At 45.3% G+C, this 24,964-nt stretch overlaps 2 protein-coding genes across 2 annotated transcripts in view; one reads left to right on the plus strand and one right to left on the minus strand.

Annotated features, from left to right (window-relative positions):
- The first annotated feature begins 1,778 nt into the window (after positions 1 to 1,778).
- On the plus strand, positions 1,779 to 3,381 carry LOC119437008 (uncharacterized). Its single transcript, XM_037704069.2, has one exon. It carries the CDS (start codon positions 2,388 to 2,390, stop codon positions 3,057 to 3,059), a length of 672 nt encoding a protein of 223 aa, XP_037559997.1. The 5' UTR covers positions 1,779 to 2,387; the 3' UTR covers positions 3,060 to 3,381.
- A 1,296-nt stretch (positions 3,382 to 4,677) lies between these two features.
- LOC119438197 (endothelin-converting enzyme homolog) overlaps positions 4,678 to 24,964 on the minus strand; it is a 34,459-nt gene continuing 14,172 nt past the window's right edge. Inside the window, exons 4-7 of the mRNA XM_049660500.1 lie at positions 21,363 to 21,672; positions 16,719 to 16,775; positions 9,541 to 9,750; positions 4,678 to 6,304 (exon numbers count right to left, since the gene is read on the minus strand). Coding sequence (XP_049516457.1) covers positions 6,062 to 6,304; positions 9,541 to 9,750; positions 16,719 to 16,775; positions 21,363 to 21,672 — 820 coding nt within the window. The 3' untranslated portion in view covers positions 4,678 to 6,061. The remainder of the gene's footprint in view (positions 6,305 to 9,540; positions 9,751 to 16,718; positions 16,776 to 21,362; positions 21,673 to 24,964) is intronic.

Consider the following 24,964-nt stretch of genomic DNA (forward strand, 5'->3'; position numbering starts at 1 on the left):
GTGGATTCTGTGTTACGGCGAGAGAGAGCGAGAGAAAGCGACCCCGAACGCTCGGAGGTGTGCGCGCGCACGCACGCTGTCTACGGAAGCAACAAGTGAGCGCGAGCGTACATAGCACCAAAGCATTCTCCGTTTTTCTTTCCTTTTTTTTTCTGACCTCTTCCTTCGGAATGTTATTAGCTCTGTGTGTGCAACGAACAAGGCGAGTGAGCGCATGATGCCAAAAGAGAGAAGTCGCGTTCTCAACTCCCCATTTGTTTTCGGTGAATGACAAGTTGCCACGGCTTGGCTTCCTCACATTGTCTTCGCGCTCGGCTGGTTAACGGTGATCTGCTACAGCTCTGCTGCAGTCGAGAATTCGTCGGGCAGTCCTTACCGCACGTTTCTGCGTGTTTAGCGTTTGTCAAAGCACTTGACCATGGTCTCGAGCTCTTAACATAGCCATCTGTTGCTAAGGTCCTCAGTGATGCCGAGCTGCTGAGTGAATGACACGCTCAGGATTACTAGGAGATGCAACGTGCGGCAATCATAGACGGATCAACGGCCCCGGTACGGCATTTACGCCGCGTATACGCGTGCAACCTCTGGTATATCTAATGCCACACTCCTGCTATAGTCTTATATGCTTGGTCATTCTTTAGCGGAGCGCAATGAACTTGGTCGTATCACGGCGCCAGCATTACAGGCGTTAAAAGGAGGCGTTCGGGTGGAGCAAGTGGTGGCATGCAGTTGCAAGGCTAGGTTGTTGTCGTTGTGGCATCAAAACATGGCTGGCTCATACCCATGAGAGGGATTTATGTCTATCCGCAGCCGATGGCGTCCTCCTCTTTCACGTCCCCGTATTTAAAGCGAAGTTTTCTTTACCCCAGTGTTTGGTGTACATAAGTAACGTTTCTCGCTGAATAGACCACCCTGAATGTTTGCCGACAAGTTAGTGCCAGTAAGAGCACCTGTGTTTATTTATTCAGTTACCTCACAGGCTCCCGAAGGAGTATTGCGTGAGGGGAGGATACATGAAAATAGCAAAAATGAGAAAGGAGTACAAAGAAATTATACATTGTTAGCGGGTAAACATGAAAGCACAAATATCTAACAATATAAATAACGCGATAACTGAAATAAAACGACTGTATAAAGTAGGAAAGTTCTATGCAATCAGACAATAAATCACGACATAAATCATGTATATACGTACAATGCCAGTCCATAGACAAATCTAACGCACACAAACTTCGTCATGTAATCGCACGTGATATCGAATTGCTTCTCTTTAATTATTTTTTATCCCGTATGTGCCACTGGATGCTCTTGTTCATATAGCGCGAAATTTGGACCGACGAAGTAGTAGCAATGAGCGCACTTCTGTTATGCTTGCTTGCTTGCTTGCCTTCAAAAGTGGCCCCTACCCACTATGGGGGATTGGCCAAGAATCGGGTGATTGAAGGAAAACAATTATCGGAGTCTAATAAGAATCACTTGTGAAAATTTCTGAATGACTTCTATTATAAGTAATGAGACAATACATTCCAGGCAGAGAGTTGGGCAATGTCAGCGCTCTACCTTTTATGTGGTAATTTTGTCTCTGCACCTCTTTTCATTTTTCTTGCGTGCTGGAACATGTCTTTGTGAGACAGTACATAACGACATAAAACCTGTACATATAATGTCGGCTAATGGGTATCGCACGCACCACTTAATGGAACAGTACATTATATTCAATGGCTTCTTTGATTTTGTTACACTTGGTAACCCCGAATCATGGCCCACTGGGGGCCAGTGGGTATATGTGCCCATTCTTGGGCAATCTCCCAGAATGGGTATGTGCCACTATCTAACAATGGACACGGAAGTCATAAATGTATTTAGATATGTGTCGCATTTCTCAATGCATGCACCTCTCATCAACATTCTTCTCTCGACAAATATCATACGTCGCCTTCGTGGCGCAGAGCTACAGGCCACAAGTCATCCGCTACTGCAGCTACCTCGCTATAACTTAAACTTCGCGTCAGTTGGGTTTCAACAATGCCTTGGGTGCGCGTGATTTTTTCAACTTGCTTTGTTACGGCAAATTGTAACACTACGACATTAGGTAATATGAAAACTTACTAACCCCTCTAAAGTAGTGAGCTTCGTAACTTCCTAACAAATAAACAGCACGCGTAGTAGAAACTTCATTTCGTGTCTCATGCAATTCTATTGTAATGCATTTGATTGCAGCGCACGCTCTGCTACTGTCACAAGCAACAAACGCAGGGACGAGGTTAGGGGGTTCGCGTGGGCTCGTGTCTGACATTGGATGCAGTGCGTCGCGCGATAAACGTCTTCGCCGTCGTCATAATCGATCGCAGCAGCAGTAGCATTAGCATCGGTGGTGGCGGCATAGCATGAGCTGGCTCGAGCTGCGCGCCTGGGCTGGGCGTTCGATCAGATTCCTCAGATTTCTCGTAGCGAGCAGGTCGTCAACAGTCACCATGGTCGATGTCCAGGCCAAGGGCGGTTGCGGAGATACCCTAGAGCAGCAGGCCGAGCTCTCGAAGGCCGAGAGCAGTGATGCCTCCGTCGATTCTCAGCAGGCGCTGAGCCCAACGTCTTTGAAGCGGCACCTGCGGAAGGCCTACGGCCGCAGGCCCATGGAGCTCGTGAGCCGATACTTCCGAGCCATCTTCGACCTGGCCGCCTTCGCCAACAAGGCGGCGTTCCTGGCACGCTGCCGCGCCACGCGGGTCGTACCACCGGACTACCGGGTCGAGTGCCGCGAAATCAAGAACACTCGCCACATCGTTCGCATCCTGGACAAGTGCAGCTACAAGCTCATGCTGGCCGACCTGGAATACAACCGCATGCGCAAGGTGCAGGTGTCGCGCCTTCTGGAGCTCCTCCACCAGAAACTCGAGAAGGTCCTGACTGCCGAGGATCTCGAAAACGTGTTGTCCCTCTCCAAAGCCAAGTATGAGAACATCTTCGAGGCCACCCGAAATCGGCAGCGCACCTTGTTCACCGAGCTGCTCAAGGAGTACGAGATCAGCGGGAAGGAAGAAGAAGACAGCGAGGATTGACGCCGGGGCGGAGCCGACTTCACACAAGCAACCGAGGCTGTCCAGAACTCAGTCGATGTTTTTTTTTTTCTTTTTGCTTTTTTTTTGTTTTATCGCCGTGAAGAGACATGTCCATTCCGTTAACCCTAATGCTCAAGCGCGAGTATGCGACTGCTTCTAACGTGCAGAGCTCAGCAACCTCAACGGTATGATGGCAAGTCACTTCAATGGCGTTTGTTAGAGTGGACTCCTTGTAGCCAAGAAGCCTTGTTATGTCTTTGTTAAGTTTTTACCATGTATTTGTTACAGTTTGTTCCCATTAAAGTTCATTCTTGCAACACAAGGCTTGTTTAAATGTCTTCAATGTTTGTCCAAGAGCAGTCGGGCACTCCGAGCTCATGAGCGACTTCTTCCCAGCCGATCTTACCGTTTATTTTACAGATGCCATAAGTTGTTCCAGCGGTCTTCGACTTGGGTCGCAAGCGATTCTGGTCGTCTTCAACACCGAGAGAATTTGAAAATATTGAGAACTGTACAGCTATGAAAACACGCACGATGACATTTTAAAAGTTTTAGAAAACCTTTATTGACTTCACATACGTTGCGATTCTGGCGGTCATTAACGCAGAGAGCAGTTTAATTTGGGTACTGGGCACGAACATGCGCACGAAGACATTAGGTTTTACAAATATTTTATTTCACATCGTATAGGTCGAGAAATGGCTCATTTCTTAAGCTTCCCATAACGAGCAAGACGAAGAAGCGGTTTTAATCATTCGATCGAGAGCAATCACGATGGTTACAAAAGTACGAATTGCCGGCAATGATATGGTACTTCAGTTGATGTATGCTTCTAAATCTTGGCCCTATTTACCAACCATTACACCAGTACGACTTATCCGACACCGTGATAAAATTTAATCCCACGCCCTACCACTTATTCAATATAGCACCGAGTGGGACCATTAACTGTTGGAGGATGCAGAATCACACTGCCAAGATTGGCAAGAATGTAACCAAGCTTTTAAGCCAGCCTATCCGATGATGCTGAATGAAATTTCTTGCAAATGCTGCTAGTTGGAGAGTGGCACTAATAAAGCTACAAATAACTTGCTTCTGAACAAAATAACAAAAGAAAGACTATAAAAAAAGTTTTCCGCCAGCTGATTTATTTATTATGTCAGAGCAGTGAGAACAAAACCGAGATCCGGTGCGAGCACGTTTAGAAAAGGTCTGTCGGGTTAGCCAAAGAGAGATCTTACCAACGGAAATTTTCGCAAGTATGGCTCCTGGTTGGCACTTGATGGGATGACGAGACGAATTTGGGGCAGAATTTTATTACGGTACTCCCTGAACCGGAACATTCTGGAAATTCATTCAAAGTCGATACGCCTGAAAAGCTCACCGGCAACAATTCGTAAATTGCAATATGTGTCTTAAAGTAATTAACTAAGAAGTTAATTAGTAAATTTTTCTTTATTAGTTGAATATGTGTTTCAATTTCTCGTGCTTCTAATGTCCGCCTCTTCGAATAACCCAGCTCAACGATAATAATTATGCTACCTGCCACAGGCGATTTTTAAAAATTCCGTAAAGCTTAATTCTGAACACCCGGTATATTGAAATGCGGCGTGTTTGGAGTAGAGCGTCCGCGCGAAACAAAAGGCGGGGAGGGGGGGGGGGGGGGGGCACATCTGCGTGAGGTTGCCGTAACTTGACAACATGCTGGTGGTGGAGTTCTACAGACTATGCTCTGCAGCCACCATGCGGCGTCTGCCATACCGAAGGTGCGCGTCTGCACGTCTCCGAAATGGAATTCGGCTTCGCATCGCGCATTCCAGAACACGCGGGAGCATGTATATTATGGGCTACAAGTCAAGTTGGCGTAAGGTTCAAGGGCAGCTTCATCGCATTGCCAATGTGGCAATTCTTTCTAAAGTGTGTGGACCAAAACGTTAATCTACCATGAGTAAACCGTAACAAGTGAAATCAGGCAGTAGACACGGTATAAAGAGAACATTCAGACTAATGAAATATTCATATAGATCTAGATGAGGAGTACTGCATGAGACTGCTCTGGACGTTTGTGTGCCTTTCTAAATTCTACCGACAAAATGTTACGATTTGGACGTACACAAACTATATCCTAAGGCAAAATAGAAACTTTCAGTGAGCTTGTTTGTTATGATGGCGTACTTTTAAATTACATGAATCCGAAGTATTTCTATCTGAGTGAGCACACTTGCACTCTCCACTACTGGTAGAAGACGTTGCAATTTAGCTGTTGAAAATTCTGCCGCGTCATCTACGTATGCCACCCTACATGGGCAGAGAAATTCCGATTTTCGAAAAGCAAAATGCAAGTGTGACGCTCAAGTCGTACGCGTCGTTCGTCGACACTTGGACCTTCGCGCCATAACGCAATTTTAGCCACGCCACCACAGATGGCGCAACGAGTTATGCGAAGATTTGACCGGCATTGGTGGCACAGTCGCCGAGTGACATCGCAGCCGGTCGTCACATGTGTAACGGACGGTGGTTTGAAAGACAAAAACCTAGGTGCGTGCTCTGCGTCGCCTCCGAGATATATGCGCTGCTGATCACATCAGTGCCCTGCGTTGCCATGTGAACGGGTGCGGTCTGCAGTTGCAAGCATCCGGCAGTGGCGCTTGTCTCTGAAATTCTCCTACGAGACAACGCCCTCACACGAGAGGGTTGGCGGCCCCCTCGTATGACGCCGCGGAAGCGAGCACCGAGGACTTCCGTCACTTAGCTGCCGTCGACCAATCGCATTATCTTCTATGACGCGCGCTCAATTTAGCGGATTCGGTACCCTGATTGTAGCTAAAGCTACCTTTTGCTTCCAGACAACGCTGCACAACATCATCGCGAGAGAAACTGCATCTTTCGGCCGCAGCAAGAGCCCACTTCACTGGTGGCAAGACCTTGCCATTTTCTTTTCTTTCGAATGCCCCCGTTTGAATTTTTTTTTCTTCCTGCCAGGAAAACGCCGAATGGTGCACTCAGATCGAGCACTTCTCGAGCGCGGTGAGTGCCGTCGTGTTAGGGCAGCTGAACACTTCGTTGAAGCCGAGCACCGAGCGCATGGAGAAGCGACACACGAGCTCGGCGAGACCACGCGGCTCGTGTGTTCGTTGACGCCAGTTCATGCAGAGGCCCACGAAGAACAGTTGCTCGGGCGGCAGGCCGAAGCGGTCCCTTTCCCGCTGGAAGCGAGCTGCGTGCGCCGGGGAGCGCCGCGCCTCCTGCAGGGGCGGACGAATTGGTTCACTGCGTGGGCTCATTTTAACCATACTTTCGGGTTGCGCGGGGAAACTGATCAAGTTGGCCCGCACAATGACACCGATAACCTATCCCTGCCCTACAGTTGCCACTCGTTGCACCGAGGGACACTTGCTGGTGATTAACCGCGTCGCGGTGACGCGCGTGCCAGTGCCCGAAGGGCGGAAACAAAAAAACAAAAAAAAAAAAATCGCGAGGAAATTTGGCCGCGAAAGTTCATTTAAACTCGAAGTTTTTCGAAGCGGCATCTTTTTGTCTTGACTAAGTTTAATTATTCACTTCTGAATCCCAGCCGTTTCCGGTGGTTCCTCTGGACAGCGCTGCATGCAGTCATTGGATCGGTCAGCGGAACGCTACAGGAAGCGACGCGCTATTCACACACGAAGTCATTATACGACAAGAGCGAAAATCACCTGAACGGTTCCCTTCGCGATGGTGTCAGAAGGTAGCCAAGGGCATGGTGCAGTGGAGCATACCAGGTGGTATCAAAAAGTTTCGAGAATGGCTTTGTCTTGAAGAAAGCAATTTATTTATGAGCATTCAAACGCACGCAAGTTTGAACTAGTCCTCTTCCACAGCAATACAGCGCTTCCAGCGTTCCTGACACTTCGCGAGTGTCCTGGACCGAGTCGAGCACGCTTCTGTGATTTGAGTTTGTATTTATGCAATCGCGTTGAATTGGCTATTTTTCATCTGGACACTTAATTTTATGATGAGAGCGAAATGAGGGCCAGCCAAATGTGCCGAATGACCCGGCTTTCAGATTGAGGACCATGACTAGTGACAAAAATTAGGTGCACGGGTACGACTCTGAGATAAAAGAAACTCTCGTCGCAGTGGAAAAGCCCAACTTCTCCACGACCGAAAAAAAAAAAAACAAAAAAAAAATGTCACAGTTTCACCCTAAGGGCGAAGCAATGAATGCGATAGCAACACAGCAATGTCATACGAAGTAAGGTGAGCGGCTTTGGTAGCAACAACACGCAGAACTGTTGTCGACGCCATCGGCGTTTTGCCCGCGTTCGCTCAAAATGCGTGCGGCGTTGGTGACTGTTGCCGGAGCCTCTGATATAAATAGGCACTGCGTGCCGCAGCTAAACGTCGCCTCCCTTCCCTCCCCCTCCCCCACGGCCTCTCGCTCGTTGGAAGAAGGCGCGTTTGCTCTACATACATGGTGATTGTGAAGGAGAACAGAGACGCCTACTTCTGCAGCCCTTAAGCGAGCACGGCGCAGAACGCGCGTTTGTTCTCCGCCGTGCGTTCACTCCCCGTGAAAGACGCGCCCCTCGCGCCCTTTCACTCGCACATACAGCGTTCGGCGCGCGGCGACGATTTCTTCTCCAAATGACGTCATACGGAACCTCACGGCGACGGCGACGGCGACGGCAACGGCGACGGCGACGGCGACGCCGACGGCAGAAATCTGCTTTTGAGTGTCCATATAATTGCTATCGCAATAAAAAAAAAAAAAAAACACTAGGCATGTCTTAGGATTGACAAAGTGCATGCTCATCGTCGTTGTTGGCACTCGCGGTATTGTGCATTAGAAATTCGTCCCCAGTGGTCAGTCAATTAACAGCGCGTTTTACTGCCGAGTTTTAGGGCGTCTAAGGGAGGCCGTTTGGAGAAAAACGGCCTTGATCTGGGGCGCCCGAGGAGCTGAATGCTGCACGACGACGATGCATCCTGTCACAGGCGAGTTTCTCGCCGGAAACAACATGGTTTCCACTGAATACTTGTAAGGTTTGGCTTCCGCTCATTTCACTGTCTTGCCAAACTTAAAGAACCCAGCTGAAAAGTAGTCACTTTGGGGCAATTTACTTAATCAAGCTGGAACCGCAGAAGGGTGCTCGACTCCTTGCGGAGCGAAGATGGCCAGGACATATTCGCAAACTGACAGCAACGCTGGGAGCACTGTATTGCTGCGCAAGGGAACTATCGCGAAAGTGAGAGTGCTTGAATGCATATAAATCAATTACTTTCTTCAATGCAGAGCCAGTCTCGAAACTTTTTGATAAAATCTCGCATAGAGTTGAAAGTTGGGCTTGTTGATAAAGCATTCTGATTGAAACAGCGCGTTAACTTAGACAAGAGGAAACGAGAAAGACAGTGCAGAGCTCTGTCTATCTGCTTCTCTTGTTTACTCCTGTCCCAGTTTCATTTATTTATTTATTTATTTATTTATTTACTTACTTAAGTATTTATTTATTTATTTATTTATTTATTTACTTATTATTATTTATTTATTTATTTATTTATTTATTTATTTATTTATTTATTTATTTATTTATTTATTTATTTATTTATTTATTTATTTATTTATTACACCACCAAGGTACAGCTGTACATTGCAGAGTGGAGGGGCAAAGGTAAGACGTGAATACAAAGGCAATAACACAAACTTGACTCTGCATACAAAAATAAAAAAGCATTCCAAGAAAAGGTCAAAGGCAAACACGTGTAAATTATATAACAATAAAAAATCAAAGAACGAATTGTCCCGGAAGTGTTACATAAGTAGCTCAATACAATACATGGCAAAAAATGCCAAGCATAAGCAAAACATGAAAAGCATGGCATGCAAAATGGCAAGAATGGTAAAAATGGTAAGCAAAACATGACAAGCATAGCATCAGTTAACACACTGCTTCAATCAGAATGATCTCAGATGGTCCGGAGGGGAAAGACATGCAAGTAGAGGGCAGCTAAGAGGGCTATATGTACGCTCCGATAAGTATTTGCTGCTTCGAATCGTTTGTGTCGTGGAAAACATGACACGGATCAACGCTTCTTGGATTTCAGAGCCTGTATAACGTAACGATTCTATGGCAATACTATTCCTTTTGGCGCTTCGTCTGTGGTCTGAGCGGAATTCCAGCCAAGTTATTGCAGTGATCGGCCATCCGAGAGCAGTGGATGATAAGGGAACAGAATAGAGCGAAAGGGATGCGTATATGTTATATTGACCCTGGTTATACAAGAGCTCAACTTGGCAGGGGCAGCGTATAGTTCCGCATTTTCCAAGTTTATTCTTTATCGATTTACCTAGTGCGATTTACCTAGTGCGATTTACCTACGCACATAAACTCCACTATACATCGAGTAGCACAGAGGCAGTGATAACGCTTCATGACCACGCAGTACGAGGTCAGATATTTGCCACTTTTGTTTACACAGCAAACAGAGAACACGGGCTCACCATGAACGCATTGTAGGCAATCTCAGCTGTTACAGATGCCCGCAAGACGGCTCGAGGTATTTCCGTGGTATTCCATTCAACTTCCCGAAACATGTTTCGCAGGCACTGGTACTTCCTTCGCAGGGAGTTGAAGAAACGATCGGACCAAACTCGCTCGTAGCCGCCGGTCTCATTGAAGATGCTGGGACTGCGCAGGAACAGCTGGCCAACCTGGTATTGAATACGGGTGTTCACGTCGACACGATTTCCACACACTCTCTAAGGTCGAAGCAATTAAAGGAACTCGGATGTAGGACCCGCCAAAGGGGCGCTGAAAAATCTAGATTACTTCGCCCACGACAAAGAAGGACGTTTACAGATGAGCGCATCAGGTAACGGCCAGCGTTGATAATTGTATAGTTGTATGTGATTGTAAATTTAAGTCCTGCAATTGATCATATTTTTAGGCCATTCTGTCAAAGCGACCACCTCGTTCTACAGGCGTTTTGCTTTACCTTGTTCATTTCGCTCTGAGTCAGCTTGTGTACATGTAGCCGCGTTCACATGAACGCGACAGTAGCGTATCGCATTTCTTGGCGCATCGCGGTAAAACTATGCGACAGCGGTTAGATGTGGCGCATCCGCCTCCACCAGAAACAAGCCAAAACCTGCTTCCGGCGAGTGCGTTTCGTCGGTGACTGATATAGAGAGCCATACGCCGGCAGTAGTCTCAGTTTCCCCCCTCTCCCTCGATGCGATACGCCAGCGTTTACGCGGACGAACGCAGGGTTCGTCCGCGTCTGTCGTTTCTTCTTCGTGTGTATCTGTACTTGTTCTGCGCTATATCTGAAATTGATTATGTTAGACCAACTAGCCCAACAGACGGTTCTTCTGAAGCGTTTAGAAGCACCGTGTGAGCCGACTTGCCCATTTTTATCTACCTTCTTCTGGCGCATTAATGCGATTCGCCTTCCTAGCGCATTGCTGCCGTTTGCATGGATGCGATGCGCAAAAATGCGATGCGATGCGCCACTGTCGCATTCATGTAATCGCGACTTATACATATCCTCTTAGGTACTGGAGTACTGACATATTTTCTATGTTGTTGAAGCCCTATCACACGCTCGTCGCATGTAAGAGGGCCACACTAAGCAAGTATGAAGATTGGTAAATACATATGATATCTTAATTTAATGTTAGAATAATCTCGGAATGACGGACCTGGTGTCATCGACATTATCATGACGTCAATTCTTCCTCGGTATTGAAACTGGGACCGAATTAATAAAGGCCGCGTTCGCTAATAAGACGCCGGCACTCAATGTCTAGGACCATGCTCTTACGAACACTTTTAACGTAATAACGTTTTGATGTGTGAATTCGGCTTCAGGTGCTTAGAAACAGGAAATGCACTAAATTATTTGCGCGCTTTCACAATTCCAGGGCCTGTACTCGCAAAAAGCCTTTACATGCAGTAGAATTGTTCGTAGGAACAAATTTCAGCCAAGCGTGGAGCTGGATCGACATATCAATATTAACATATCATTATCGAAGTTGGCCGGCAAGTGGCAAAAGTACATAAGAACAAAAAAAAACATTTTGTAAATTCAGCCCCATGTTTATATAGCGCTTGAGCCTTCATTCAACGCTATATACAGGTTGTCCCAGCTATCATGCAGCACGATTTAAAAAAAGAGAAACGGTGTTACGCGAAGCAAACCTAGTGCGTATTGTTTCCAGTGTAGTGGAGTAGCCGCCAGTAATTTTTTCGTTGCTGAGTTTTAATTAGCTAATTTTAATTAATTATCTAACTCGAAAATTACTGCCCTAATTATCAAAGTGTAAATGAGAAAATTGCAGAGCAACATTAAAAACTCCCGATACAGCTGTTGCTGAATACGTGCTACATAAAAGTGTCTCCGTGCGTGAAAGAAGCCCGCGAATACACGCAAAGTGCCTCGAGTGAGCCGTCGCGACTCGCGCGGCAATTTTGCGTGTATTCGCGGCCGCTCCTTTCACACTCGGAAAAACACATTTATGTAGCACGTATTCAGCAACAGAAAGCTGTATCGGGTGTTTTTCATGTTACTCTGCAATTTTCTCATTTACACTTTGATAATTAGGACAGCACTTCTCGAGTAAGATAATTAAGTACAATTAACTAATTAGATCTCAGTAACTAACAATTACTGGCGGCTACTCCACTGCACTGGAAACAGTACGCACTAGGTTTGCTCGCGTAACACCGTTCCTCTTTTTTCAAATCGTGCTGCATGCGTGACAGCTGGAACACCCTGTATATGCGCGCGTGCGTGTGTCAATAATTTCATCTAATTACCACGAGTAATCATCAATAATTACCACGAGTAAACGTGGTAAATTAACATTTTATACATAAAAATATAGAGATGTAGGCTTTACAATGACAACGTTCGGCAAAGGGGTAGTGATGCACCCGTTTTCACGTATATAGGGACGCGCACACGTGCCCCCATCTCGTATACTAATATATTATCGCATATCGTGTGTCCCAGCTAACGTTAGTCAAGGTATGAAAAGAAAAAAAATCAAGAACCCGGTGCAATATACAATTATAAAACCTGCGGTGTTCGTTCGTCACAGGTTGAACGACCGAAGAGCCGTAAGTCTTATAAGACTTATAAGTTATAAGACTTATAACTTCTCGCACTGTGTTTTTTTTTTTTCTTCATTTGTTTCTGAGAACAGCTTGGCTAACGTTAACTGGGACACCCTATATGAGCTGCATGTCTATATAGCTCATATACCATGAACTGTACGTAATACGATGGTTATCACACTTAGCATTCACATAACGCTAAGTCATGTCGCACGTCACATGTACAACCGAATTGAATTCTGGGGTTTTACGTGCCAAAACCGCGATATGATTATGAGGCACGCTGTAGTGGGGTACTCCAGATTAATTTTGACCACCAGGGATTCTTTAACGTGTCCCCAATGCATGGTACACGGGCGTTTTGGCATTTCGCCCCCATCGAAATGCGGCCGCCGCGGCCGGGATTCGATCCCGCGACGTCGTGCTTAGCAGCTCAACACCATAGCCGCTAAGCCACCGCGGCGGGTTAGGTACTACCGCTTAAATGCAAAATAAGACACATCATCGAAGACGAGAGCTAATAACCCAGAATGCGTAGTGCTCATTTTATCTACACACGACAAAATATGCAGCGTAATTGCAGCACAAATAGAGAACACACACACAGGAGTGCCTGTATACTCCCCTTCGATACTAACCAAGAATGAGACTTACTGCTAAAAATGGGTAGAGAACAACAGGGACACACTTTTGGAGTTAACTTGTCGGCTATAGACGCAATAACTTCCCCTACTTAATTGATTTAAGAATAGCATCGTTAGCTAAGACGCCGAGTTGATCTTGCAAGCTTGCTGTGCATCTTCAGAGCCGCACCTTGTGCTTGATGAAATGCTTCATGCTTTCGCATCAACAAAGACATAGTGGAAAGGTGTTAAGATGTTTAAATTTAGTAGTGTGTTAAATTCAAGGAAGTCAAATAAAAAAACCATACGCTCTTATTGTCGCAACCGTTATTAAAGGTGCACATGTTCAGTTTTTCGCACACTTGTAACTTTTTGTAAGGGTGCACAATAGTTTGTCAAAATTTTGACCTAATTCCTGCAACAGAGGTTAGTCAGAAGCTTCTGGTATTGTAACACTTAGAAAATGTGTATCATATTTTGGTATGCCTCAATAATTCAGAGTATCCTAGAATCTGGTGCATTATACAACATTACTTCCCGCACTCTCTAAACAACGAACTGTGGTTGCATGAAAAATAAGTTATATCTCTGCGCCAAGCTGACATGTGCATGAGAACGCAAATCGTAACACGCAGCTTCATTTTAAAGGCGTCTTCATTTCGGATGCGCGGGCAGAGCTAATCAGTATTCATTATACTATAAGCAGCAAAGAAAGCCACGCTTTGATAAAGTGAAACAACGATCTGGGACATAAGCCGAAGAACTGTAATTGATTGCGACATAATAAACTCCGAGAGTGCTGTGTCGAAGCCGTGTCTGTGTCATAATGAATCTAACTTTCCTTACATTAATTTTTACACGCACGTTTCATTATAATATTGTGGATTGGCGTCTTGCCTTTTTATGGGCAAGATGTGTCGACTCTGTGGGCACAACCAAACAATAATTCTGCATGACCTTCTACAAAAGAAGATTGTCGTGAGATAACGCGCATACGGTTGGGTGCATGCCAGTTACTCCTTATGCGACTTTTTACAATAAGGCAGGCACAATTTATGCAAGATCATTTGGAAAACATATATCCTTTACATGCGAGGTGAACCTACACTCGAATTGGCGAAAAGAAAGATTCTATTAAGAAGCAACATGACTATAGACAGGAACAATGGTCACAAAACAACAGGATAGCACGCTGGCTGTATATAAACCATGTTAGTCAGTTGCCCTTCTCGTCATTCACTTCTTAACGCTGTTGGTTCTTGTTGCCACGCACCAATCGGTTTTAACATGCACCACATATAAGAATTTGTGTAGACATCTGCGCTCAGACAATTGAGGAGATAATAATCTACGAGTTCCTTTATAGCAAATTTTGCAAACATGCAGGGTAATTTCGTCAAGCACGTACATCACCGCAGACAACATAGATAAGTTGCAATACATAGTGACTGTGAGCAACGGTTAAGCACTGCAGTGCTATACAAAATTTATAGGTGATGGTTAAACACATAAAACTTACACTGTGTATAGCATTGTGTAAGACAAAACACTGTGTATAGACAAAATACGATCTTTTGGTTTTGACAATGTGCAAAATTGAGACGAACTAGACATGCTAAAATTTGTGTACACAGTTTATTGAAAACAAACAAAGTACAATAATTTGGCTAGCAACGCCAAGAAAAATGCATTTAATTGGAAGTTGTATTATGAATATATAAATAAATAATTTAAAGGCAAAGAGATACGTACGTGAGCTGCTGTTAGGCGACCTTTCGCAAAACCATACAAATGTTAGAGGATGGGTTTTTATTTGCCCTTGAGGGGGGCTGCTTACTTGTGGTGCCTTCTGCACTGGCCCTATAAAGAAAAAAAGTCACAGTTCTGTCTTAGATAAGGCTACTTCTGTTGCTCTAGAGTTTAAGATCCATGTAAAGGATATTTTACAGCTCATTACATGCATATGTAATGCAGATATGAAAGCTGGTACAACATACAAATTAAAATTACAACAATTAAAATGCAGATGTATATAATCAATTATGTAGAATTTAATATTGCATTATTATACTTGCCTTTGAATTACATATTGAATGCAATTGATGGCATAAAGTGTATAAATATGTGTTGTGTATATTTTTTTAGCTCAGTATATATAGGCCACTACGTTGATGCTTCCAATTTCGTGTGCCGTGTCTGCACACCCAAAACACATTAAGTCTGCATAAGAAAATAACTTTTATGTCATAGCAGCAAAATTGACAGCTCAATACAGAGCATACAGTTGCAATATATAAACTATCTGTCATGCGCTAGGAGGAAAGCTGATAAGCTAGTATGTGGCCATTCAATGATTAAATTATGTTTAGTCTTTGCAAATGTCATACTAGAGCACACTGAAAAGCATTACCGCCAATCAGCACAGACAGGCCCTAGCTCCATATTCTGCCGTATTCCTTGGTTTTCGTTCTGAGTCATAAGACAGTGATAAAACTACATTATGACGCAAAATGTGCAAGAAGAAAAACAAATTATGTGTTCCCGTGCACGACACTTCCATTACGCCACTCTTCGACATATTAAGTAGTATAATCTGAGGGCTGCCATTATCATTCACAGTGAATAATTTTGTGCAACACGTACACTAATGTTGTCAATGATGCACCAGTCGGGAGCACCGTTAGGGCGCACTAAAAGTGAGGCAATAACGAGATACAGCGCAAAATCGCGAGTTGATGACACCCGGCAAAATGTCATTGCTAAATTAATTGAAAATGCTTGTTGTACTTCGACCAACATGAGAATGTGAAAGGCTTAGCAAACATTCATTACATGCCCCGAAGATATTCATTCAGCTACATTTTATCTGTTGCTAAAGATAGACAAGCCTATACGAACGAACATGCACTGCGCTCCAGCGCCTCTTTGAGAAAAAAAGTACGCGCCTTTACAGCAACCGTGCAAGTGCAGGTCGCCTAGGAAAGAAACCATGATTGCGGTCAGTCATTTTTAAAATCAGGCCGTCGACTTTTTAGTGGTTATGACGCTCTGAACCATAATTTTGGGGTCGGAGGCATCGTACGAAACGAACGTTAATTGCCAAGATCCACTCTCACCCCCCCCCCCCCCCCCGTCCCTTTCTTTCAAATGTGCAACTGAGCCCTCAAAAGAGAACAAATCGCAGTCACAGGATGCTCGTAAGCGGTCATCAAGATACGGGTTGAAACAACCCATGACATGAAGAAATTGACAAAATTTCAAAACATTCCTCCTTGGCCTCTTTCGCGCTTTTCTCGGAGTATTGAATTATCCTACTAGCTATGAGACATGCGTGTAAGCGGGGTACCGAAATAATGAGGTAGCCGCTTTCCTTTCGAGGGGAGGGGATGGCAGGTTATAAACGTCGTTCGCACAGCACACCTGTAAATAAGTGACCGGTGCTTTCGTCGGAGTGTTCGTAGGCTCCGGGTGTACAAGGTCTCCAACTTCACCTCTACACTTTACGGTCACGTACCGACACGAGTTGGGTATAAGTGAGCGGCGGAGGCCGTGTCTGCGTCTCGTACCTTTGCCTGCCAATATTGAAACACAGAATAAACTTTCACTATGTGTATGGGCAACCTAAACATCGCTGTGTAGTTGAGCGTCCGCACATATTTGTCTGAAAACTGTACGCTTAGTATAAATAACACTGACTTCAATTGTTGCACATAATGTGGCCGTTCTGCTCTCTTTCTTGCCACATTGCAAGCTATACATTTTGCAGACCATGGATTTCACTGGACTTTCTGTCTGGGAAATATTCATTTGGGCTAAACGCGAAGCTTGCGTGGAAAACAGTCGTAATTTGCTGATGAAAAGCAGCACCCACCGTAACTGGCTATTCCTCACGATCGGCATTGACGGAATAACTTTTCCGCACCTTTCTAACAACTTACTGGTTTGCTTTGACGAGGATTGGCCTCGAGTTCCAAGAAGACTCTCTCGTAGTCCGCCTGAAACAGTGAATATCGTACTTAAAGCTCTCCATATGCGTAAGAGAAGCACTCCATCGAAATAATTTTAGTAAATTACTCCTTTCTATTTTGCACTAACGAAAAAGGAAATAAATCAAAATAGTTATACCTCGAACGCAGCACCAAGCGATACTGGGACTTGGCGTCGTTGGAAAACAAACAGTTCTACGACCGCATGGAAGTGCACAAGCAAAGGCGGTCAAGAAGTGAAGAGCGTTGTAACGAGTCAAATAATTACCTTCCGAATTCATGAGCACAATGAACAGTGACCATGAACATGCTACAATGAACAACACGCGATTTACTAAATAAGTGAACAGGCAGACAAACATTTACCCTGAGCAGTTGGTTTCTTTTTGCAGCAACCATATTATTGTATGTGTTATAATAACGCCGTCTGTAACTGAAGGTCTACAGGATGCTCCTCTGAAAAGGAAACTGTGACCGCCAGGATACAGCCATAGGAGTCTCCCATTTTCTAGATACAACCCCACACGCGCTAAGAAGCTCCGATCTGGGAACAGTGTGGAATAAAACGGGAACTTACGGTGATTAACAAAGCAGAGCACTTCTTACTTGCGATCACTTTAAATTGCGATGTTGCATCTCGGTGCGAACCGTCTGCTAACCATGTTTTAGCCCCAGAGCTCGGCTTCTGTGAATGAATCATGCTAGTGTCCCAAACGCACGAGCCAATCTGGGAATAGATGATACGCCGACCTATAGTCTGTCTTCCCTTTTTTTTTTTTTTTTTCCTGTGCGTGTTTCATTCAGGTCTTCCTGTAAGTGTAGCTCTGCACTTACAGAGAGAGACGTGGTATATATCTAGCAAAAAGAAAGCGAGAAATGCAACCATGAATATTACATGTCTCAAACGAGACAACCATGCCTGAATGCACCAGCTTCATGGTCAAACAGCGTGCAATGGATGGTAAAAACCGTACAGGCCTAATTTCAACTTTATAACAGCCTCCATTCGCCCCGCAAAAGAGCCACATGATCGACTTACCAAACGTCGATCCTTTTATATACTGCACGCTCGCCTTACACGAGCACAATGTGAAGGGAACCGGAGACACGCGAAGCGGCTTCCGCCAGGTTGCATTATTCAGGATCAGTAGTTCTCGCGACAAAACTCGCTCGATATTCTCCATGCGTCCTCATTCTTCATCGCCGAAATGGTGGTCTGCATTGTCGAATTGCAAATGTAGTGACGCACTGCATCAGGGCGGAAACAGGAGCTATTTGGAAGTAAAATTGCCACGCTTACCTTGTGCACTTTCCGCATCTTCCGGCAAGCAAGTAGAATCGGCTCACCAGTGTGACGCCGCGAGACAAATATGCCACAATACCAGATAAGTGAAAACTGTGTCGTCTCCGACGGGCGATCGAGACGCGGCGCTGTCTTGTTGGGTCCGTATTTTAGGCGGGTTCTGGTACGGAAGAATCGTGTGACTGTACACATTATATATAGACTTTCGTTCGCCTTCAAGCTGCGCTTCGCAGGCGATAGAACGAACCAAAACGACACGAAACAATACAAACCACTTGCATCGCCGTGGCAGAGCTTGCATTTTAGAGAGTGCTCCCGCCGCGGGGATTGAGTGGCTATGACGTAGACTGCTCCGCATCATGCGATCCCTAATCGCGGCCGCGGCATTCCAATTGCGGCGGAATGCAGAGATACGCGTGTACCAGCCTTTGGGGGCACGTTAACTAATTACAAGGGATCAAAATGAATTCGGAGCCCTCCAGAGCCACTGCGATATTTTGTGACGTTAACACCACTAACCAATGTTTTACAGTGTGCAGAGTGGCATGCCAATGTAACCCCGAGTTGTCAGTCAACCCTGATGCTGGACATACTACTAGTGAAGGTGGGCGGTCAGTGACAAAGATGTCTTAAGAATGAGAAGTGTGTGCGTGCTTGTGTGTACGTGTATGCGTGTGTGTGATCTTTTTTTCTTACGGCACAATTCACACGAGCGGTTAGAGTGGACGATGAAGGGTTGTCTATCTACTTTTACAACTTTTGTTGTTTTAGTACACTTCACTTTTGTCCTGACTTACCGGCTAGCCATTCGCCGCATAGAAAAAAGAGCAAGGATCTTACGTTAAAAAAAATAACGATGTAATTACGTGGCACGCCGTAGGTGGGGGACTGCAGATTAATTTTGACTATCAGGGTTCCTTTAACGTGCGCCTAACCTAACCTAACAAGCACAAGAGCGCTCTTGCATTTCGCCCCAATTGAAATGCGGCCGCTATACCATGGAGGGTCAGGTATTAGCTGTGTATGACATATCCACCATGCGTACCATGCTCAGAGGCCATACTTCGTTAGGATCGTATTTATGTGATTATATTCTGGTCGAATTGCTGTTTCCATTCGCCAGCCGCACTCGCTCATAATAACCAGCAACGTCATTGCTCGGCATTTCTCTCACAGCAGCTCTAGCGTAAGAACCTTTTTTTGAGAATAGGGGGCCGAATCCACAAAGCTTCTCAGGTCGAATTCACAAAGCTTTTCGTTAGAAAGTGCGCTTTGCCATTGGCCGGCTTCCTTGGTTAATAACATATCCAGCACCACGATTCGTTGGTATTTTCTTTTAAGAACATCTCCAGCGTAAAAAACGTTTTGTGGATACAAACCCTCGGACCATACCACAAAACGCTCTTACGCAAGAATTGTTTCGTAAGAGCAAAGTTTAACGAATCCTGATTCATATCATTAATATCGAAGGTAGCCGGCCAAAGAGAAAGAGCACTTACCAACGAAAAGCTTCGGAATTTGGCACCTCGGCCCCGCATTCACGCTACAAATGTTCTCAGCAGAAACTTTCAGCCAATCCTGAGGCTGGAAATACCAGTGAAAGTGGTCGTGCGATGGTAGCGAGTGTTGAAGAACCCCTGGTGGTCAAAAGAATTCCGGAGCCCCCCACTATGGCGTACCCCCTAAAGAGATCATGGTTCTGGCCCGTAAAAAACCCCAGCATTTAATTTTGATTTTAAGTGCTCTTTGCGGCCGCCTTCGCCAAAATTATGTGCACCATCTGGATTGGCTGGAATCTGCTCCTACGAAGAAACTTTAGCGTAAGAGATTTTTGCGAAAAGGGGCCAACTTCGCAAATTTTTTTCGTTCGAAAGTGTTCCTTACCATTGGCCAGCTGCCTTCACTAATGATATGTCAATCACCAGGAGGAGCTATAATTTGCCCTTACGAAAAATTCCTGTCGTAAGTGTTTCTTCTTCTTTTTTTTTTTTTTTTGTAAATACGGGCCATGGGCCCTTGTCGTTAGCCCCTTCAATTACGGTGCGCATATGCTGAGATGCAACTAAGAATGAATTCAGAAAGCTTGTTGATCGTAGAAGCTATTTGTCATCGGCTATTCACTTTTGCTAATCGAATGTTTATGCGATTGCCCATATCATGTTCTTAAGAACGGTTCTACCTTTCAGATTGCTTGGTTACATAGAGGTGTGCGAATATTCGAAATTTTCGAATAACGAATTGAATATTCTCATATTCACTACGGTCCTCGAATGTAGTAGTCGCTATTTAAAAATCCAAATAATTTTCTAATGGTTTTCGAATACTACACACGATCGAAGGAAAATAATCCTTACATAAAACGGTTCTTTCAACGAATATGTCATTTCTTTTCGACGAACAGCCCAGTGGTACCATTCTCAACGCAACGTGCATATATATATATATATATATATATATATATATATATATATATATATATATATATATATATATGTCTGATGTTTAAATTGTGAGGATGGAGCAGAAGGCACTTATATATTTATTCTATGCGCTGGAAAACGTTTTGTGCAGTCTGCACGGTGTTTTTGAGGAAGCATGACTTTGAAACATTTATCAGCGGTCGGCCATATAGTTCGTGGCTGAAGGGGTCAGGAAAATAAGGGGGGGGGGGGGGGGGGGGGACTTAAGTATCCAGGATTTCCCGTGAGGAAATCTGGATGCCTAAAACGTAACAACGCGTTATTGGAAGCACATTAATCGAAAGCGCTGCATTATAGATGTCTCTTTGCCTCATCCGTGCTTTTTGAAGTGAAACACAAGGAGAAAGAATTTCGTAAGTTAACTATATAACGCAGCGTCCTTTTATCGGAAATCAGGAAAGCTGCCACGTGCGCGCACACGATGGAACACTGCAACGTTCTGCACTCCGCCCGCTACAGAACAATATACGATTTTATGCCACGTTGATGGGGACGCAAAATTTCTACCACTCCTTGTTATTGTCACACTCTAGCTTTAGAGAGCGAATCAATGACAGCTGCGACACTTGGAAGCAGGTGCAACACCGTGGATAGAGCTGCGCTAACACGACGAGGAATCGCGCCAAATGCGCAACCGGTTCAAATTGCAACGCGACCGAGTCAGTAACAAACGAGCGCTGCAGTTGATGTGACATGCCACTTCGCTGATTCGGGCACGCATATGCGGACTTTACAAGTTATGACACGTTAAACGATAGACACTACACAGCGACGTAGGCTGCGTGCTACCCTCTATACACAGTGCGTATATACGCGGTGTGTGGCATTTGTCGCACGACTCGCCTGTTCGGCAACGTTGTACCCAAGACCGGCGTAGTTCAGCGAGAGTGACTGGGTGGAGGTGTACGCCGGCGGCAGCATGATGGACGGGCTCAGGTGCACCATGTTGTAGACGCTGGCCATGTACGGCACGCCCGACTCGAATGGAGGCACGAACGGCTCGGTGAAGTTCGCGTGCAAGTTGAGCAGCAGGCGCACCATGTACTGGGCCGTGATCCGGGAGAGGCGGAGGAAGTTGTACGTGAAGTCGACGTCCTTTTGGTCCGGCACGTGTACGTACAAACTGAGGAATGCGCGAGCGTATAGACAAAGAGTTACGCGCGTACAGGAGGCGAATTGTTGCGAGTCTGACGAGTATATCGTATATCTCGCATTACTGCGGCACAGCGGTATACTACTGATGCCTACTTTCAGGTGGCTCGTTAGCTTCTTATTCGTCGTGAGCAATAAGACACCACCTCGAAAATGACTAGCCGAATAAAAGACGCTATTGTCCACGAATGCTTGTAATTCTTAGGCCTCATCACTTATACCGGCTGGAGCGACCGCCGGTGGATGAGACGGCCGATGGATGAGACGGACCGAAATGCAAGGCACTCCAGGTAGCGCAATAACTCGAATGCCTTTCCCAGGACAAAAACGATGCCCCACATGCTAATATTAAAACACGTAATGCTCGACGGTAGTTATTCCAAAGCATAGGCCGTATACGTATGTATATCATGATCATTTCTGTTCATTTTTAGCCCTATGAAAAGTCTAAATGTCACTTAACGAGACTTCAATTGTTACTCGGCACGCAGCAGTAAACAAATTTAGCACATCTCCGCCCTGGACAACGAATAGGACCTTGTACATGCACTCTAAAAAATGCCACGCTTAGCAAGTGTGAGTCGCGAATAACTTTTACACGTCTATTATAAGAGTGGAGTTTTCATACACTTAACTGTCACGCTTGCTAAGTGTGAGGAGTGCGATGTCTTCACAGATCGTAAGCGTGATAAGAGATAGAGAGAGATATACAACTTTAATGGTGCCAGCAATTCACGAGGGCGGACGCAGCCTCCCTCCGCCTAGCAGACGGCCGAGATCCCCTGGGTCTCAGCGGCTGCCTCGGCTAGCTGGACGGCCCAGACCTGGTCTTGCTGGTCTGAGCTGAGCAGCAGGGTCTCCCACTGCTGCCGGTTTTGAATTTTGCGGCCCTCGAAAGGAGCCGCCTTCGAGCATGCCCATAGAATATGTGGCAGATCCGCCCTACATTTACATAATTTGCATTGATCGTTGTATTGCCCTGGATAGAATCTGCTGCAGGCCACCTGGTTTGGATACATGTTTGTTTGCAGGAGGCGCCAGGCCACCGCCTGTTTCCTGGTTAGCGCGGGATGAGCTGGTGGGTACCGGGCCCTTCCCAGCCGATAGTAATCGGTTACTTCTTTGTAGCTGACCATGCGGTCTCCTCTCGTGATAAGGAAAATTTTTACACGCGTGTATAAGCATGTTTTCCATCACGCTTGCATGATTAGTTATTCAGGCGTAATAAACGCGCGACGCCGCTGTAACCAGAGATCCTTCAGTAGCTGGGCTTTTCTGCGTTACTTATTTCCTCAGGGGGATTGGGTAATGCCAAGAAAGCCCAGCTCTTACACAGCGCATCATTAAAATGGAAGTGTAGGACGGTATCCAGAGAGAAAAATGCATTGTACCAGATGAAGTGAACGCACAAGTACCAATTTTCCCGGTTATATATATACGCAACGTTAAGTCATGCCATTCTGATTTCATTCCATTCTCCTGGCGTCAAATTTACGTAAACGCCGACGAAAGCACGGGCGGTGACCCGCAAGGTTGTTTCAAGAGCCTAATCAAACGCTATCCTTGCTTTTTGGAGGTGAATTTTGTTTTTCAAAGCGAATAGCATTGCCTACCACCACAGCTTTACTGTCTAATTGGCTAAAGAGAAGCGAGCAGCGCGCAGAAGGGGAGAATGTTTCGGTGGGACCGAGCCAGCGCACTGAAAGTAGACAACCGAGTGAGGAGAGCAGTGCCGGCGTTCCGATTGGTCCGCTTCCCCTTGATGGCTCAACGACAATTGTGGCGGCGTGCAACGTTGTGTTAAAAATGCCGTAATATGGGTCCTCAGCGAATATTTAGCAGAGAAATGTCGAAAACGTGCCGGAAGAGCCCGTTAACGGTATATAGTGGCACGATAATGTTTATTGTAAGCAAAAAAATTTTTTTCACCGGCAGATATAGCTCCGCGTACACAGCGCCGGAGCGATCAGTGGACAACCGTATTCTATTCTTTTCGGAACGGGGCAGTTTCCAGATATTAAAGAAAAGTTCAGTTTTGTTCGGCATATTAATGCATCTTCAGTGCGTACACGTCACCTTGACATGGTGAGTTTTCGCCATTTTGCGACGTCGCATGACAGACAGGTGAGTTAGACCTTTTCGCCAATCGCACAAGGCTAATGGTGACAAAGGCGTAGAATCGGAAATAAATGTTTTTCTTTCGTTCGTCCTAATCGTGCATAATCAGTGTGCACACGTCATTTTCAGATGGGAAGCTTTCGAGGTTTACGTGACGTCTTGTGAAATACAGTCGAAGTGGACGTGGTCCCAAAAATATCTGAGTAATCGTGAATGTCCTAACGAAGGAAATGAATAGAAACAAAATGGAATATATTTACGTTATAGCGCCCCTCGTCTGCCCAGCGGCACTTATAAGCTTCATTGTTAAAATATTCATATTATAATGGTAATCTCAAAGAAGTCCAGGAGGCATCTTTTCGATACTGCAAATCAGCTTTTTTTTTTTTTTTCCTGCACTGAAATGTTTCTAAATTCAAAAACAGGTACGCGCTTCAACATGAAAAGCAGGAGTTATGCTGAAACATGAAGAATATTGAAATAAAATTATGAATACCATAAGGCAGCGCCTTACTACTTTTTATTATACATCAAAATTGCACTTCAGTTATGCGAAGCAAACACACTTTCGCCCTGTTACAGCCATGCAACGCTGAAAACAGTTCGCGCATATTTTGCTTGGCCCAGGCCACTTCAGTGCTGCATGTTGGCTTCACCGCTGCTTGGATGAAGACAATAAGCTGCCCGTGTGCTGGCGGATACGTCAGGTTGAGAACGCACTGCACGAATAAACACATTAACGGCACAAAAACACATCGCCTCCCCCTGAGCAGAGTAGCAGGCTAGAGCATGCTAGCTCAGGCCGACCTCTCTGCCTTCCTTCAAATAAATGACCCCTCTCTCTCTCTCATTACCGACGTTTTGTGGTGCAGGCAATTGAATGACCTGGCGTGGTCGCGGACCGCGGATGCTTTGCCTTTCTTCGCCGCGCAAAATACACGGCCCCATCCTGCCATTCGACGGAACCTGTAAAAAAGAAGGTTAAATGAATCTAATCTATTCAAACCGATTGTTCGAGCCTTATTATTCCTACAACAACAAAAAATGTTGTAAAATTCATATTTGATACTATGATAACGCGATTCCATTTCAGCGTGCGTATGATACCACTCACCTTGCTAGCACGTTTGCTCTTCGCTACCGAT

The sequence above is a fragment of the Dermacentor silvarum genome, chromosome 1 (genome assembly GCF_013339745.2).
Source record: "Dermacentor silvarum isolate Dsil-2018 chromosome 1, BIME_Dsil_1.4, whole genome shotgun sequence".
NCBI lineage: Eukaryota > Metazoa > Arthropoda > Arachnida > Ixodida > Ixodidae > Dermacentor > Dermacentor silvarum.